The sequence below is a fragment of the Pogonomyrmex barbatus genome, unplaced genomic scaffold (assembly GCF_055798465.1).
Source record: "Pogonomyrmex barbatus isolate J1 unplaced genomic scaffold, ASM5579846v1 scaffold15, whole genome shotgun sequence".
NCBI lineage: Eukaryota > Metazoa > Arthropoda > Insecta > Hymenoptera > Formicidae > Pogonomyrmex > Pogonomyrmex barbatus.
Genome location: NW_028297111.1, coordinates 2356201 through 2374782, shown reverse-complemented (window position 1 = coordinate 2374782; position 18582 = coordinate 2356201). Strand labels below are relative to the sequence as shown.

The window sequence follows — 18582 nt, the reverse complement described above, 5'->3', positions numbered from 1 at the left end:
GCCATCTCTCAAGCTGTTTTCAATTCTACGTTTACTACATGCTTCTATTAAAATTACACAAGATATTGAGGAAAATAATGAATTAATACAATTATGCCATATAATATTATTGTACATATCTCAGTCAGTATACAACACAGCACAGAGCAAAAGTTTAACTCAATGGTCTTCACAGAATATATAAAGATATCTAACAAGCGATTCCAATTTTAAGAATAACTTGGAATAACTTCTTTCTTTAGTTTAGAAAAAGTTGAAAAGTTGTGATTACAATTTTATCACAATTTTTGTCAATTTTATATTTTTGTAGTAATGTCTTAAATTAAAATTCCGGCACACTTTGTATTCAACATCACGAATTACATTTTGATCTTTCATGAACAACAGACAATAATTATAATCGTGCCTATTTATTTAACAACACTGCTGATAATGTAGATACATGTACAATTCAATTTTACTGACAATATTCTCTTAATGCGCGTATCTCAGGCAGTAACTAGGGATATAAATACTAGAATTTTGTACAATATAATTTCAAGTTCATTACATATGATATACTGATTCGTAGGCTAATTCTGGCTTGTCAAATCCTAATTCTTCGGGCGTGCTGATGCCTAGCTCATCCAAGGTAGGTTTGATTTCTTGAAGGATATAAGGATAGATTTTGTCAGCGTGTGATCCACCTTTATCTTTTACACTCTCTAGGAACCTTACAGCTAGTGCAAAGTCATTTAATCTTCTACAAGCTCTCAATGCTGCACATATAATCTTTGGTTCTGGCACAAGATCCATACCTAAATAAAACAAAATAAAATTGTTACTTATTTTACAGTTGTAGATCAGTATAAAAAAAATATTGTCGAGCCTTTCAGCCATTCGATTAAATATATAGATGAATATTCCTTTTCTCATGATAAAATACCGATAGTGTCGATTTCTTTTAATTTAGAATGACTTTTCTAAGATTTTTAATTAGACAAAAAGAAATCACTCAACTTTAAGTAAGCTTTAATTGAATATTTTAATTTAATTAACAAGAAAATGCAATGGAGGATCTTTCGTGACATTCTCGACAAAGGAAAATTAATCTAAGAAACTATGATTTAAGAGACATTCGACGATAGTTTTACATAATTGTGTGGAATAAATGGAAAAAAACAATAGCTTTTTACCTTTTATCGAAAACTTGCAACTCATTAACTCATTAATTTTCAATTCTATATTTTGAAATATTTTATTGTTATCTTGAAATTCTTGATTGTGAAAAATGTCTGTGATTTTAAATGTGCTTATTTTATTGATTGCTTTCATTAAGATTGCGACTTCGAAAATTAAAATAAATTCAAATTTGGATTATATTGACCCGAGAGTACGAGAGTAAGTTAGAATCCAGGTGAGCTCCTAGCAAAGCAAATCTCAATTTGAATTCAATTCGTCATGTCAACTCGAGGTGTTGTCGCCTCTCCCTGATGATCCCGAGGTGTTTAGATCTTGCTCCTAGATATTAATAATAATTAACGTAATTAACGCGAGCTCACCGGCCAGATCGTTCATGGCCTTCCGGATCTCCCAGTGATCGATATCACTCCGATTGAAGAAATTCACATATCGCTGATCGAATTCCTCATCAGTCTCTTTGGCACTGTCGTGGGATGCCCTGGTGCACTGCGTGCCGACGATGGCCGTTCCCCGGGACACCATCGCCGTGCGTGCCGCCGAGGCCACGCGTGTCGCTACGACGCGCAACATCCTCTCGTCGGTGACTCCTGAAGGAAAAAAACGCTTACGAGAATCGACGGATTGTCTGTCTGTCTGTTGCGTAAACCGGCCAAAACGGAAGTCGATCGTCCGGGCGAGTCGCGTCGTCTGCGGCAAAGATGGCGCGCGAACTCCAACTTCCGGCTGCGAGCCACTCGCTAGCGCGTATTTTCAAATCGAGGTGATGCTGGAGAGACGAACAAACACCGACGAGAGCGGAATTTCACACATTTTGCACATTTAAATATATATAGATACATTTATGTATACATACATACATACATACATACATTCTCATACATGCATTTCTGCACATGAATAAATGAATAAATTTTTGTGTTGATTTTTTTTTGTATCACATCAGGTAATTTCTAATTTCTAAGAATTTAATTCTTGTTGTTTCATCGCGTAATCTTCTAGTTTAGCAATATTAATTTTGTAGATACAAGCTGCAAAATTTTTATGTAAAGCAAATATTGATGCGAGTTGACACAGCTGTGAACGCCATATCAAAGTAACACAAATGATAAAAAAGATCTAAATTAAAAAAATTGTTCTCTGTTTTTTGATACGAATTCTATATAGGTAGACACGTGTTAATGTATAAATTTTAATTACGGAAAAAAATTTATCCAAATTTATAAAATTAATATATAAAAAAGGTCGGTACAAAAAATTATTGCCTCGATATACAGTCATATACAAATGCATTCCCTTGCCGATAAAAAGCCGATATCTCGAGTTCAGACCAAAGATTCAGATTGAAATTAGATTGGAATTAAACCAATCACGAGAAAATCAATTTTAAGTACAATCGAATTTTTACGACAGGTTCGTGGCGGGGACCCCCGACCACGAACCCCAGTCATGAAAATTCGCAATTATAATATTTTTACGAAAAACATCTCACCTCAACCGGGGGATTCGAACCCGGACCTCCTGCTTGTCGGGCAGGCATCTTATCCTCTCGACTACCGAGGTACGTGATGATATTTATCGCAATAACGAAAATACTTAGAACAACATGTTAAACAATACAATGTCATATACACATATACATATATTACATATACATAGATGGAGGTACAACTCGCTTAGCATCTTTTGACGAGATCAGAATCCCACAATTCATCATATAATAATTTCTGGGTAATGTTAAAGCAGTCTGCAATTTTCTTGCATGTAATTTTTATTTTTTAATTTTTTAATTTAATTATATTATAAAATTCTTATGTTAATAAAATTACGTTATTAAGACCATTTCTTCTTTTAATTTTGACAAAAAGATTTCGAAAATAATTTGAAATTTCAATATAAAAATTACAATAATTCAAGAACAATGCATTTTACTTATGTTCATAAACTTTTTCCTATTTTTGAATCCCCAATCACCCTCTCCGAGCGATCAACTTCCACTTTTAAAACACCCTATTAAAAAGAGAATTCAAAAAGTGATGTTATTGTTATATCAGCATTATTATATCCATTAAGGGGATGCTGAACCGAGGAACGAACTCCAATAAGAACGTTCACACATATGCACATAATCTAAATATATACATAAATACATTTATTTGTACACATTCATACATACATTTCTGCACATATATGAACACATTTTTCGTATTGCCTTTGTCACCTTAGATATTCAGCCTAATTCTAAGAAACTCAATGTTGCTTCTTCATGTAATCTTCTAGCAATGTCAGTGTAACATACATACATTTTGTAAGTACAAACTATTAAAATTTTTATATAAAGCAAATATTGACGCGATCTGACCGTCGTATTAAAATACCAAATGGTAAAAAAAAATCTAACTATATAACTTATAAATTATAAAACTTTTTCTCATTCTTGAGATTCTACGAAATTCATATGCTAGACACGTATTAATGCATAAATTTTAATTGCGGAAAGATGCTTGATTAATGCGTTTCATTCATTTTTTTTATATTCTCAGCGATTGTTATTGTTATTTATTATAGCTTTCTACGTGCTCATGCTTGATGCAATCTCTCCTGTTGTGCTCCAGAAGGATTATTTGTATATTTGCCAATGGCGTTGAAGGATGTCGCCGCTGCAGTCCGACCTGCATCCATCGAGAGAATAGGACCATCATCTCTCTGGAGTATCGGTCGTGGGGATTCGAGAGAATACATGTATATATGTATATTGTAATATATGTATATATGTGTATCATTGTATTGTTGACGTGTTGACGTGTTATTCTAAATACGTTATTTGCGATAAATATCATCACATGTCTCGGTAATCGAAGGGATAAGATGCCTGCCCGGTAAGCAGGAGATCCAGGTTTGATTCCTGGCTGAGATGGTATTTTTTCGCAAAATAATTACGAGTTTTCACGACTGATTCGTAATCGAGCCCCGCCGTAACGCACACCCTCCCTTCTTATTTGGGCATTCATACGTTTCTAGAAAAATAAAATTGTGGATATCAGCTATCTATCAATAAGGATATCAGCTATCTATCAATTGTGTATACGTATTACGCGCATTTCTGCGTCATCAAGAATGATATGCGAATTATGAATCATGCTATAGCAAGAAAATGAAAAAGTATTAATCATTGAAAAATGAAAAACAAATTGCGGACATGTATTCCGTGATAACTGAAATCAAATACAAATAAGTAAAAACAGTATACATTTAGGATCAAATTATGTTAATTCACTAAAGACAAGGAAGAGAAAAGAAAGAATAGTTTGAATAGAAAAATCTAGAAAAAACTAGTTATCAACTAGAAATTAACCAGACTAATTGATTAAAAATTGACTAGACTAATTTTTTTAAACAGAATCTAATTCTTTTCTTCCTTTCTGATCAATTTGAATCTATGGCATCAAAATTTTGTTTGATAAATAGATAAATTTTTGTCGAAAGCGATTAAATAATTTTATATGAAAAATAGAAACACATTTTTGTAATTTTTTTTTTTTAAGGATTTGATACTCCTCTAAGAGGACACTTCAAATTTTTTTGTTATATCTTTAAATCTTAGCCGATGTGATATATCTGACTGAAACATAAAACAAATATTTGTATTTCATTGTTGATTTTGTGATTTATTTTCCACATGAAGCTTTACTATAAGACAGATACAAATAAAAAATAGAAAAGAAAAGTAATTAATCTCTTTTTACAAACTTGGCTATCGATACGAGATAAACATAAGTGAAATAATGGAAATGTTATTCATTCTCTGGAATGAAATTCACTTGAATTACAACAACCATAGGTTGAAAATAGTTTTGAATGTGACTAAAAATGCGGCATCTGGAAAGAAATCACTTTTGCTGAAGTATCAACAAATTTGGCCAGATAGAAAATAATTTGGACCATCAAAATAATTATGTAAGATAATTATAAAATAATTATGTAAAATAATTATTCAAGTCTCTAGAATATTTTTGTATTATTATCATACTGAAACACCCTATTAATAATTTTGATGGCCCAATAAATTTACTTTTAGGTCCGTGTCTGACTACATTTTTAAATATTTCAATAAAATTAATCTTTTCGCACGCTTTCGATGATAGAGAAAATGTTTCGCTTTGCACACTTAAAAAAAAGTTGTCCAACTAGAATTCGAAATGTTATAGTTGAAATATGTATTAATGTATCTGCTAAAAGAATTTTGCCGTATGTAAAATTTAATAGCAACATTTTAACAATGTATGCAAAAAAATTTAGCCTTGTAATCATACGATCACTTTTGTAAGACTTATTATGATTAAACGCCAAAGAGAGAGACTTTCCTGTTAAATTTAACAAATTATTCAAATATAAATTCTGTTTTTGTCATTCATATCGATTAGATATGACAAAACGTATATATGCGATGTCATATAGTGCTTGCCGGCTCACTTACTCCATTTTAGCTAATTTCTCATGTCTAGATAATTTTCGTTATGACTGCAAGATCATTCTTTTTTTTTTTTTTTTCCAGTAAAATATGCGATATCCATTTACGGCGAGCCTCAGTCACCTTCCTTGGCGACGCTGTTTGTCGCAAATCGCCGAGGCAACGATCTCGCACGGGCAATTATCGCACATCAAGCGGAACGTGGGGGATCCGCCGATCAGCGGGAAGGTCAACGTCGAGGCGATTTCTTCAAGAGTTCGAGTTTGAGTCGACAACAAGCAAATCGAGAGCAAAATCGAAATGAGGACACGAGGACACGAGGAAACAGGGATAACGAGAAATGGGGAAATACGGTCGCGCGTACGGAGCGAGTCGAGCTCGCTCCATTTGCGACAAACAGCTGCGCTTCTTGATCAAAATCAAGATATACGTATATATATATATATATGTGTGTGTACGTATATATCTTCGTGTTCGACATGCTTCACGCGACTGATAAGAACTGAATTCTTGCCGGGGCCGCCTCGCTGGCCTCCGCCGCGTACTCCGTCACACGCCGCGACACGCCGCTGGTCAGTCGACGATCCTCAGCTCGGCTTTTGCACATCGCCAGCCAGACCGCTGATCGCCCCCGACGAGGGAAACCGTCGACCATCGAAGAGGAGGACTTTATTTACGGTGTGTAGTCAAAATTTTTAAATTATCAGTTCGCTTAATTACCCCCCCCGTCCGCCCGATAACGGCGAAGGGAAGCACACTCGTCGATCGACCTTTCCTTCCCTTTTCTTCCCTCTCAGCCGTAGTCTCCCTTCATTTCTTCCTTCTCCCTTTTTCTTTACGAACCTACTTCTTATCGATACCTGTTGTTTTGTCACGAATATGAAAAGTGATAATGATAATTAAATGTGTAAATTGAGGAGATTGTTCGATTTATCGTTCTACCCCGTTTATCAAGCAATGTGGACATTCTCATGATTAAAGATTAAGTTTTATTGCGAAAGCAATATGTCATACCGCGATCTGCAAGTCAAGAAGATCGAAATGAGTATTAATTGATTAAAGTGTACCGAATCTCTTCTGAACATTAAAAAAAATAATAAAATAGATCACGTGGGTGATCTCTCGAGAATTTAAAAAAAAAAGTAAATAAATAAATAAATGAGAATTTACGTGCCAGTGGCATTATGCAAAAAGCTTAGTCACGAGCATTTATGAAATAAAATAACAATGGAGTAAATTTTTCACTTATTTTTTATAAAAGCAGTACAGAAGTAACAGAATTTGAATTAGGAGCGAATTCGGCACGTGGTTTTTATCTGCATATAACATCGCGTGTAATTTTAATTTCAAAATAACATCTGAAACGTAGCGTTACCGCATTATCAATGTGTAAGTGTTTGTAAATTCTTCACAGCGTGTAGTTTTTTTATCCCTCAAATCTCTTTAATGCATGAACGAGCCTTAAACACTTTAGATTATCATAATTCGTTTTACAATTCGGATTAAAATCTTACTCATAATTTTATGTAATACGAAAAATTTGAAAAATCAAAATATGCGTAATAAAATATGTAAAAATACACACATCCTAAAATATACAACGTATAAAATTGCAGATAAAATTATATTCTTAAAATTTAATGTAAATTATAGATTAGAGTGGACTTTTTGAATATTACCGTTGAAATTGGCGTTTCACAAAAGAAATATTTAAAATATTCATATGTAAGGTTGATTTGCACATTCATCTTTATGTTATGTTAGATTGACATTTTTAGTACAATGTACAGAATATATTAACACGAAAAGAATGAATTTGCTGAAGTATTTAAAAATTTGCAAGAGTATAGATCTCAGAATAATATCTATATATAATTTTATTAGACCATTGTAATTATATAGAATGTTTAAATATAATATGATGTAATATTGAAAAAACTTTCGTTATCCTGATAACTTAAATACACATAATATTACTTTAATGGTTCAATAATCAAAAATTTTTTTTGGACTTGTATCTGGTTAAAGTTTTAGTTACTTCAGTAAATCGTTTTTTTTTTTTTTTTCTACAAACGAATAAGAAATGAGGCGGAAATATTCGACGATTAAAGCTTCTTAATGCTTGATAAGTAAAGTTTTGATAAGTAAACGAAACGTACGATGGTAGAGTAATGTATTTTAAAATTAATTAGTGCATTTAAGAATATTTTATAGCACAACAGATTAATATCTACATTATGTAGATTTAAGACATTCGCATGAAACGTTTTCGATTTGTGCATTATCGCAATCGTGAAATACGCAAGATAAGGGGAAATCCGCAAATCGGCGATTTAATCATTGTATTTTGCGTCACATATGGTTAATTATTTGTAATTTTGCAAGTGTTATTACGTCGTTAATGCAAGTCTGCATTTTTCTCGAGCCGGCCGGCGTGTCATTTGTCGTCGAACGGAAAAACACGACGAATCGAAAATTATGGATGGCACATTGTATTGTCACTTATATAAGAAACCACACAGATCGTTATATAAATCATTTTAAAAACGAAACTAAAACAAATTTTAATGTGCTGAAAATATCTGTTCGAAACAGAACGTAAGAAAGTGAGGTATTGCTTAATTGCCTGTGATAAGCTTTAAGCAATCGTTGCGTTTTAATTGTGCATCTTTGTTGATCAAATACAATAATTGCGAAGTACGTATTTGCGAATACGTCATAAAAAATAGCAAATATGTCATAATGCGAAAGGAGTGTTACATTTCTCAAAACAATGACAAAATATTTTGTCTTATTTCAAACCTTTCTTATGCATATTATTTAGAATCTTATTTCACTTGAATATTATTTTTCAATCATTTTTATCTTTCTATTTATTCATTATTATCAAGCAATTACGCTTAGTCAGTTAACTATTTTTTTTTTTATTTTATTATTTTATTATTTACAAAAGTATGTATGTATGTGATTATGAACACGCTTTTAATTTTCGATGTTTTCGCTTAAAAAGAATTTGAATTTTTGATAGCTTTGTGTGAAAAATTATCAAAAATAAAAGAGAATTTGAAATTCATATCTTTATTGAATTAAATTTATTTCTAAATTTAATAGGTTTCTGAACAATAATATTCTGTTGAAGAACAAAGCCAATATTAAATATATGGAAAGTATGGAAAATATGATACGTTTCGTCATATCTGAAAAACGCAATTGTGTAATATAATTACACGTCCACGTTTAACGAATTATTATTTGTAGACGCACATTGAGATATCATAATTCAGATTTAACGATCTCGTATTAGCTAGAATATTTTGGAATATTTCTTATATATATAAAAAAAAAAAAGAATAGTATCTGATCGTCACACACGATTTTTAACATATCGCAGTATCGCATGTCACTAGTACATTTATCATCTAGGAAGACAAGAGTCAAGATAACAAAAGTCAAGAATGCATGTAAACGGATAAATCTGTAAAATTTACGCGCAAGCAAAATTAAATTATGAAACAGAAAACTTCTCTCTCTCGAGCTCGATATTACATTTCTTTACGTATATTACATCACGCTGTCGTTTGACTCATGATTTATTAATTAATAAAATCAGATACTTAAGAAGTTCTATTATCGCATATCCTGTTTTGCTTAGATTTTTTTTAAGTGGCATATACCTTATCTGTTCGTTCCAAATTCACAATATAGCTACAAATATAAATATATGTGTATGTTTATGTCACAGGTTCGTTAATGTTGAAAGATAAATATAACACATAGAAAGAAAGTTTTGTTAAAATATTTAAAAATTTTGTTGTGAGCCATTGACATAATTATGTGAGATATTTAAATTGGTTGCTAGAATATAAATAAAAAAATTTTGCAGTATCATCATACTCAAGTATCTTATATAATAATTTTGATAATTCAACAAAATTATTTTCATCTCTATCTAGCCAAATGTTTCAATAAAAGTGTTCTTTCCGTACAAGAATAGATATTATAGGGATAAACATTAATTTTTTTTTCAATTTATATGATTTCATTGCACGTTCGATTAAGTGAATACGGTCGGGAATCATAGCTATAAAATTTGTTAATACTTCATGAATCGTGTTTAATCTCATCAATATTTAAAACTTAATCCTTGGAACTCAATGCTACATCGCATTGATATCGTTGCAATGTGCATTTATGCGATAACATTACGCAATATTCGATGTGTTAACTGTTTGTACTGGGTATATAAATGTTACTAGGGCTTATATTTCACATTCACACATTTACTTTTGTTAAAATCTAATCAAATAGAAAGATTTTTCAAACTTAACATTTTTATTTACAAAAATTTTTTTAAATTTAAAAAAAACCTTTCATTTTTATGTCACTCACACGTTTCCTATCGAAATATATAATATAATCTGCTGGAAAAAATACAAAATACAAAAACGGTTGTTTTTGTTAAATAGCACGCGAGTGATTCTCTTGACCAGATAAAAAAATTTTGGGAACATATTACCCCAGTTTCGACAATTATCAAATAACGGAGTAAATGTGGAACGGATATTTCCTATCACCAATTTCGTATGATAATTTAAGAAGCATAACGTTGTAAGAAAATATTGACACAGCGCGATTATTGTGATAAAATAATCGATAATTGAGAGAGGTTCCTTTCGTCTGAATTTATTTTTCTTTGAAATGTACATAGAAATTTAGAGCAAATACACATACGAGTGCAGAATAAGGTGTTTAGCTTACTTTGATTTCAGTAAGCATATTCACGGAAAGAGCAGTTTTGCTTGATATAAATCTGACAATGAGAAATGATATTAAGCTATTTAAATAATTATATAGGACGTTTAAATTAATTTAATTGCGAGAATATAACAAAATTTGCACTATTTTCATCATATTTAAACGTAACACAATAATTTTGATCGACAAAATTAATTTTTTAGATAATTAATTTTCTAGTCAAATTTTTCAATCTTACAGCAAAATTGTTCTTTCCGTGTCGCGCATTTCAATATACGTAAAGTCTCGATTTGTATTATTGATACACGAACGATTTGCAATAGTTTATGAAAGTATAACATTATGGATAGTTTATAGCAAACTTGCAGTGAAATAAACAGAAATTACCCGGAATTCAATGGAGATTAATCTGCATGCTACATTCGTATAAAAGGTGAAAGTTTATTTTAGATAACACAAAATAACAGAAAAAAAAGAAAAAGAGAAAAAGAAGATTGTTTTTGTACAATAAAATTATGTAATAAACTTTGTTATAATAAACTATTAATTTTATACAATAAAATTATATAATAAACTTTGTTATAATAAATTATTATTATTAACATCGCATTGTCTAGTATAAATCAAAGCTAATACTTTTGTTGATAATGTCAGGTAATAATATGCTTTCGATTAAGGTTCTATTTTATCTTATTTATATTAACAGAATATTTTGTCGAATATCTAACAGACAAAGGAGAAATTTTGCAAATGCACATAAATTAATGTATTAATGTAATAAATCGTATCGATTAATCAACATATGCTGTCACATTTTTACATTGGAATGTCATGTATTATTTACGTAATCCATATCGTTATCAGAATATCGAAGCGATATTAGAAGAATTATATCTTGTTTCGTTATCGTTTACCAGTCTGATATCTAAAATATCATGTAGATAATAATTTTTTTTGCGGCAGCTTCCGCGTAATCAGATGACTTCTTTGACATTTTTAAAAGATTCGCGCTTTATTATTCTATATTCTACTTCACGATATCGCATTGTATTGGATGGAAATAATACGACGCAATAATGAAACAATTAGCGTTCAAAAATCAAAATAAAACACAAAAAACATAAGATTAAAATTTCCTGCGTCGCGAAATATTACACGAAATATTAATATTTTCTTTGAATATAAAATAATAATTTGTAATTTTTAACAAAAAATATATGGAATGATGTAACTTTATGCGTTTTGCAATTCTTCTTATCTAATGTTTAATATTTTTATCTTAACTCTTTTTTCATTATGTTAGAAATGAGTGCGTTTATTATTTTTTTATGTATTTTTTCTATATATTCTTTTTTTCTAACATTTTATATGTTGTAGAATTGTTATTTTTTTTTTGTATCGAATATATATATATATATATATATATATATATCTTGCGCGTAAATTGATATAAGGACAGACAACAGCAAACAATGCAAGTGAATATGAGTTTGTAATAAACAAATTTGTAGAGAAGAAATATTTTAATATTTTTTTTTACATGATAAGTATGTGACAATTACGTTATTTGTTTCACTATCTGTGAAGAAATCCACTTATTAACATGTAAAAGCGAAGCTGGTATATTGTTTATTAAAAATCTATGTCGTCTAGCGTTTATGAATGCCTAAACTGCTATGTGAACAGCTATGTGAAGGTCTTAGAAGTACTTAAAATTTTGCATAACATCGAACAGAGTGATATATAATTAATTATATGACTTTTGTAAGAAACAGTCTAACTCGTGTAGGCCGCGATAATCTTTAATCTGAAATCAAGTTATTTGCGTATCAAAGTAGGAAAGTGATATCATTTGTGTTATATTTTATGACATATAGATTCTTAAATTTGAAAAATTACTTAGCGTACAATTTCTTGTAGATATTATTTATAAGTACGTTAGATATTAAAAAATGCGTGATGTGTGTGTGTGTGTGTGTGTGTGTGTGTGTGAGGGGGGGGGGGAGAACGCGCCATGCATTTGCGCATATATATGTGTACACAGATACGTATTATATATAAATACAAATGTACGTATAATTTATAACATTATATACATAGGAATATAATACGTATACTCTCTAATTTTTTTAATTTGTTGTATAATAATTACCAGTAATTATATAAGTATGAGAGTTTGAACAAAATATTTCTTTAACGCGGAAGGAACGAATTTGTCAAAATATCGAAAAATTTGATATAAATATTGGAAAATAATTTTATTAAATTATTAGAATAACGATTTAAACATGATGATAAGTAAAATTTTTATTTTTGATAATTGATCAAATACCTTGAGTTTCTTATATAATTATTTTAATTCAACAAGTTATTGATGATTCAATATTTATTTTTAGACTCATATTTTTATATCTATGCGAAACCATTCTCTTTTTATATAATAATATATTTGTGTGTGATCAATATAAAGTTCGGAAATTAAAGAGTTAAAAGGTTTGGAGTTGATTGTTATTTTAAAAAGAAGAATCGTGTTATTTTATTGAAAGAAAAAATTTATCAAGTTATATTTTTAAAGATTGTCGAATTTTTCTGTGCAAATTCTGGGATTCTAACTTCCTGATAAAAGCGCAAATTTCAAGTTCAATGCTTATATTTGCGAATTATATATGTAATCTAGAATGTTTTTCCGTCAAAGAGATAAGAGTATGCGATATAACAGCGCTTAGCATGAAAATAATGCAAGCGGAAAGAAATGCGTAATATATTTGATATATATTGTCTATATTATAATTGAATATTTTTACAGATCACAAATATATATATATATATATATATATAAGTGCTGGAATATTCTTTTATTAATAGGTACAATAAAAGAAAGATGCGATTTACATAAGTTAATGTTAAAATCGCATACAGTTTCCTACAATACAATTTTTTCTCTATTTAATAAATTATAATACTATATTACATGTGACTATAATAATGTAATAATTTATTAAATTATCAAAATCCGAAATGTACAAGTTATATTCTTTCATAAAAATGTGTTAAATATTATTGATTAATTGGCATTATATATATTGATCATTGTTGACGGAAATACAAACAAATATTTTTGTTAGAAATATTTTTTATAAGAAAAGATTAAATAAAATTAATTTTGGAAAATAAAACTATAGATTAATTTATTTAAGTTTGAAATGCATAATAAAAAGAAATCTAGAAAATCCAAAAATAATTCTAAATTGTTTGCATATTATGAACAAGTATTTTTTTCATAAGTTATATTCCGTTTTATTCTTATAAAATCTTATACATAATTTTAATAATTGCCTTATTATTTCAACAAATTAATCATGAAGAGAAAATTGTATTATTTAAAAAGAACTCATAGAATCGTAAAGCTTTTGAGGAAAGCAAGAATTTTTTCTTAATGTTTATTGCAAGTTGCAATTTGCATAAAAATGATGAAGTTTTATCCATCTTTTCATTTAGAGATTATCATTGATTACTTTTAAAACCATGCAAACCATTATCATGAACTGTCCCTAATAGCAGATGTAGATTCTGAAAATACTCGAAAGATATCGTAAATTATGTATTAAATATTCCCTTTTCTTTAAAATATATACTATATTATACAAAAGATGTACCACATATGTCACATTTTTTCTTATTATATACTAAGATTCTAATATACAGTTTGAATATTATATATCTGAGAAATATACATATTTGAGAAATACGTACAAAGAGAGAGAGAGAGAGAGAGAGAGAGAGAGAGAGAGAGAGAGAGAGAGAGAGAGAGAGATTACTTATAGTACTTACTTGAATAATTATACTGAATATATAGATATATTTCTCAAATAATAAAAGACTAAATATATGGACATTTTCAGTGCAATTTTATATATAATAGCTACATAACAGAAATATCTAAAATACATTAGGATATCTAAAAGATATAATTATAATTTGAACATTTCAAAAGTGGAGGTCAATCGCTCTGGAGGTGATTGGAAATCTAAAAATAACAAAAAAAAAAAAAGAGTTGGCATAAACAGTAGCCCAAAAAAGGGTTGTTTTCAAGTTATCGTCATTTTTATATTGAAATTTCAAATTGCTTTGCTTTAGAATTTTTTTTGTTAAAATTGAAAGAAGACATAATCTTTATGAGTTTAACAACATAATTAAAGTCAAATAAAAGTTACAGGTTGCTTTAGCACTGTCCAGAATGCAAATTGAGGTATAACCCTCTTAGCATCCCTTGATAGAAATCAAGATTCTACAGTTGTGAATAATGATTCTACAGTTGTGATCCTGAATAGTATTAAAACAGCCCACAACTTTTATTTAATTTTATGAATGTGAATGTTATGAGAAGACTCATAAACACCATTTCGTTTTTCAATTTTGACAAAAAAATTCGAAAGTAAAATAATTTGAAATTTTTTTAACATAAAAATGGCAATAACTCGAAACAACGCATTTTCAGATCTATTTATTCGCACTAACTTTTTTCTTGTTTTTAATTTTTTTGCTTTTGAATCCGTACTTACCTTCCGAGCGATTGAAACACGATGTTTCATTTTTGAAACATTTTGCATAAAAAGAGAATATACGTAATCTATTTTTGCGATATCCTATGAACATGTTTATGTTAGATTTCTGTTAGATTTCTTTATAAATAAAAAAATGCGACAAGATAAAGGAAAAAGTAGTATTATAAATAAAATACATTTCACCAGAATATTTTCGATTTGCAATTTACGTTTGTGCAAAATACTGTCATTTCTAACGAAAGGAAAAGAAAATTTTCGTAAGAAATCGATCGATGTATGAAAAAAAAAAAAAAATTAAAAAAAAGAATTTATCAATCGTTATCTTCCGCATTTTTGTCGTATGCAGTTTTAATTTTTACCTTCGCCGGTAGATGTCGAGTGTGTCGACTCCGAGCGCTTTACTATACAGTTAGTTTAAATACCCGGCACTTTAAAACGGGATGGAGAACATGTGTTTCGGCGTTGACAAGAGAAGGAAACACGAGACGCATGTACAGAAGGTGCAAGTGAACGAATCAAGATCTCGTCTTATAATTCGTGTTGCGATTTCGTCACGATGTAGATAAGTTTTGAAGAATGTGCATGTGCGACCGCATTTGCGACTGTTTAGCAAAATGTCAAACCGACATGTATGATTATTGCGTGTTACTTTTGCGAGAACTTGTCAAACAGATTAAAAGGATTCTATCTACTAAGGAATAGAGTAGATCAAAAGGATTGTCTTCAAAATGACAGATTTTGTGTGGAATAGCGAAAACATGGAGCCAACATGCTCAACCGTACGTAATTCCACAGCGCAATACCTTCCTTCAATATATTTCCTTTGTCTAACAGTACGTTCTTCAAAACAAAGATATTAATGATACACTACAATGAAATCAAATAACAAATTCGATTAATTTTTTTCTTTAGTACTTTGTCATCAGAGTTTTCCTTTCAAAATACGAGAAAAATATATATAGAAAAATAATATAGTTTTTATTCGAGATGTGTACAAAAAATTTTGCTTCTTAAAGTTGCTTTGCAAGAAATAGATTTAATAAGAAATTTATTGTGAAATTTTTTTTGGCTTAAATTTATTTTAATTAATATTTTTCTTTCAGACCGACGAAAGCACGCCACTTTTGTCAGCTAGTGGTCAAGCCATGCCCACTGAGAAGATTAGTATATCGCAGCAAACTTTGGTCTCCACTAATGTCCAATTTGGTCAAGCGAAGAAGTTGCCACAATATCTGGCAGGCATAGCAGCAACGCTCGGTGCTCTTGCTGCTGGTATGGTACTCGGTTGGACATCGCCAGCTGGCAAAGATGGCATAAATCTGAAAAAGGACTATGATATTTCTCTTACCCCAGCTGAATTCTCTTGGATAGGATCACTCGCCACGCTTGGAGCCGGTGCAATATGCATTCCCATTGGTATATTAGCGGATATGATTGGGAGAAAGACTGCCATGTTGATCATGGTAGTTCCTTTCATTGCTGGTTGGCTACTTATCATCTTGTCGGAATCACTACTCATGTTCTATTTTGGTAGATTTATTACAGGCGTTAGTGGTGGAGCTTTTTGTGTAGCTGCTCCTCTATATACGGCAGAGATATCTGAGAGTGAAATTCGCGGTACTCTCGGCTCATACTTCCAATTGATGCTGACCATAGGTATCTTGGCTTCATATGTTCTCGGGGCACTTATTGAAAATATGAAGACATTGTCGATTATTTCCGCGGTAATGCCGATAATATTTTTCGTCGTGTTCTTCTTCATGCCAGAGACTCCAGTATACTACTTGAAGAAGGGCAATGAAGTAGCCGCCAGGAAAAGTTTGGTTAAACTTCGTGGCAATCAATATAACGTCGATGCCGAGTTGCAAGCGCATCGTGAATCGCTTGAGGAAACCAAGCATAGAGGCGCATCGTTTGCAGTCTCCATCAAATCCCGAGCCACTATGAAAGGCTTTATAATTGCTTATGGATTGATGCTCTTCCAGCAAATGAGCGGCGTAAATTCCATCATCTTTTATTCTTCAGATATCTTCGAAAGAGCCGGAACCTCTATAGCGCCCAATATGGCCACCATCATTGTAGGAGCGGTGCAAGTGGTATCAGTGTTTCTTAGTACTCTCGTCGTCGATAAATTAGGCAGGAGAATCTTGCTGCTATCATCAATTGCAGTTATGCTTCTGATGACCTTGCTTCTCGGAATTTACTTTTACTGTATTGATAATACTACCGCCTTTGATAATATCAAGTGGTTCGCACTTATCCCACTCTGCGTATTTCTCATACTGTTTTCCTTCGGCTTTGGACCGATCCCATGGATGATGATGCCGGAGATTTTTGCACCGGAAGTAAAGGGAGTCGCCGGGAGCAGTGCCTGCCTATTCAACTGGCTCATGGCTTTTATTGTCACCAAGTTTTACTCTGACATGATCGCCGCTGTGAAACCTTATGGTACCTTTTGGATATTTTCTTTATTCAGCGCTGTTGGCATTGTATTCGTTTATTTCTTGGTTCCGGAAACTAAGGGCAAGACATTGGATCAGATACAAAGAGAGTTGAATCGTTGATCAGGAATTAATCAAGAATTAACTAGAGATTCTCTTTTGACAAAGCGAAGAACATAAATTGTACATATTGAAGTGCATTTTGTAGTTGTACATATAATAAGTTACAGCATTTATATAAATAAGGCAACACATTTTATAACTTGAATATTTTATATCAAGTCCATATCACCATACTAGAATGTGTTTTTGTGATCGCAATGCTATTCAACATTGTCATTTTATTATACTATAATACTACCTTAATTCTCATATGGAGAATATCATTTATTAATTGGGACTCAAAAAGCAAATTTTATTTTAATAGGAAATAGTACTTGAACAAAAAAATATATATTTCCTTTCTTCTGGAATTATATTAAACGATGATATCACGTCCTGAAGGCAGCATTTAGAATGATAGATTTTTATTCAACATTTATATTAATTTATTATTCTACAATTTTAAAAAATGTCATTTAATACAGCTTGTGAATGTCATTAGTCGATCCATCCTTTGAGGATGGATTAAGAAAATCTAATGTATGATATTGTAGCGAGTTTATTTTATAAGACTGATTCTTCTTTGGTAAATTTGTATGAAGTTTCTATTAACTACATTATAATGATTACTATTTAAGTTAGCGTTATATGTACATACATATGTCTAATATTTATTTGCCCTGCAAATAAATTATTGTTGATCATGTATAACACAAAAAGTCATACCTTCAAATATAAATGATATCAAATATAAATGATATTTAATTTCACCGCCGTTATCTTATTGTGATTACAAATTTTTGTTTTTAGTTTTGTCCTTATCCTACCTTTGTCCTACCTTTAATTCAGTCTTTTCTACATTATTTTCTTGTTTCCTCTCTACATTTTCAAATCCCGATAAATATTAATTTTCGTAAACGTAGTAATAAATAAATAAAATAATAGATAAAAGAAAGATAATATATAAGCAGATAAGTATAACGTGTATTAACCTAATATCATATCAGGAGTATATTAAAAGATATGCTGAAATTCGCGAAAATGTCTAGAAAATTTCAAGTTTTTAATA

General features: G+C 30.5%; 2 protein-coding genes across 3 annotated transcripts; one reads left to right on the top strand and one right to left on the bottom strand.

The window, feature by feature from the left end:
• Positions 1-91: 91 nt before the first annotated feature.
• Positions 92-1864, bottom strand: COX5A (Cytochrome c oxidase subunit 5A). Its single transcript, XM_011633124.3, has 2 exons — positions 1542-1864; positions 92-797 (listed from the first exon to the last, which is right to left on the bottom strand). The coding sequence occupies exons 1-2, from the start codon at positions 1750-1752 to the stop codon at positions 547-549; spliced, it is 462 nt and encodes a 153-aa protein (XP_011631426.2). The 5' UTR covers positions 1753-1864; the 3' UTR covers positions 92-546.
• Positions 1865-5935: 4071 nt separating this feature from the next.
• LOC105423386 (facilitated trehalose transporter Tret1) lies at positions 5936-18283 on the top strand. 2 transcript variants are annotated; one of them, XM_089073633.1, is made up of 2 exons: positions 5936-6328; positions 16074-18283. In XM_089073633.1, exons 1-2 carry the CDS (start codon positions 5951-5953, stop codon positions 17532-17534), a joined length of 1839 nt encoding a protein of 612 aa, XP_088929759.1. In that variant the 5' UTR covers positions 5936-5950; the 3' UTR covers positions 17535-18283. The 2 variants fall into 2 exon arrangements, with proteins under 2 accessions (XP_088929759.1, XP_011631424.2); XM_011633122.3 differs by lacking the exon at positions 5936-6328 and adding an exon at positions 15409-15749.
• Positions 18284-18582: the final 299 nt, after the last annotated feature.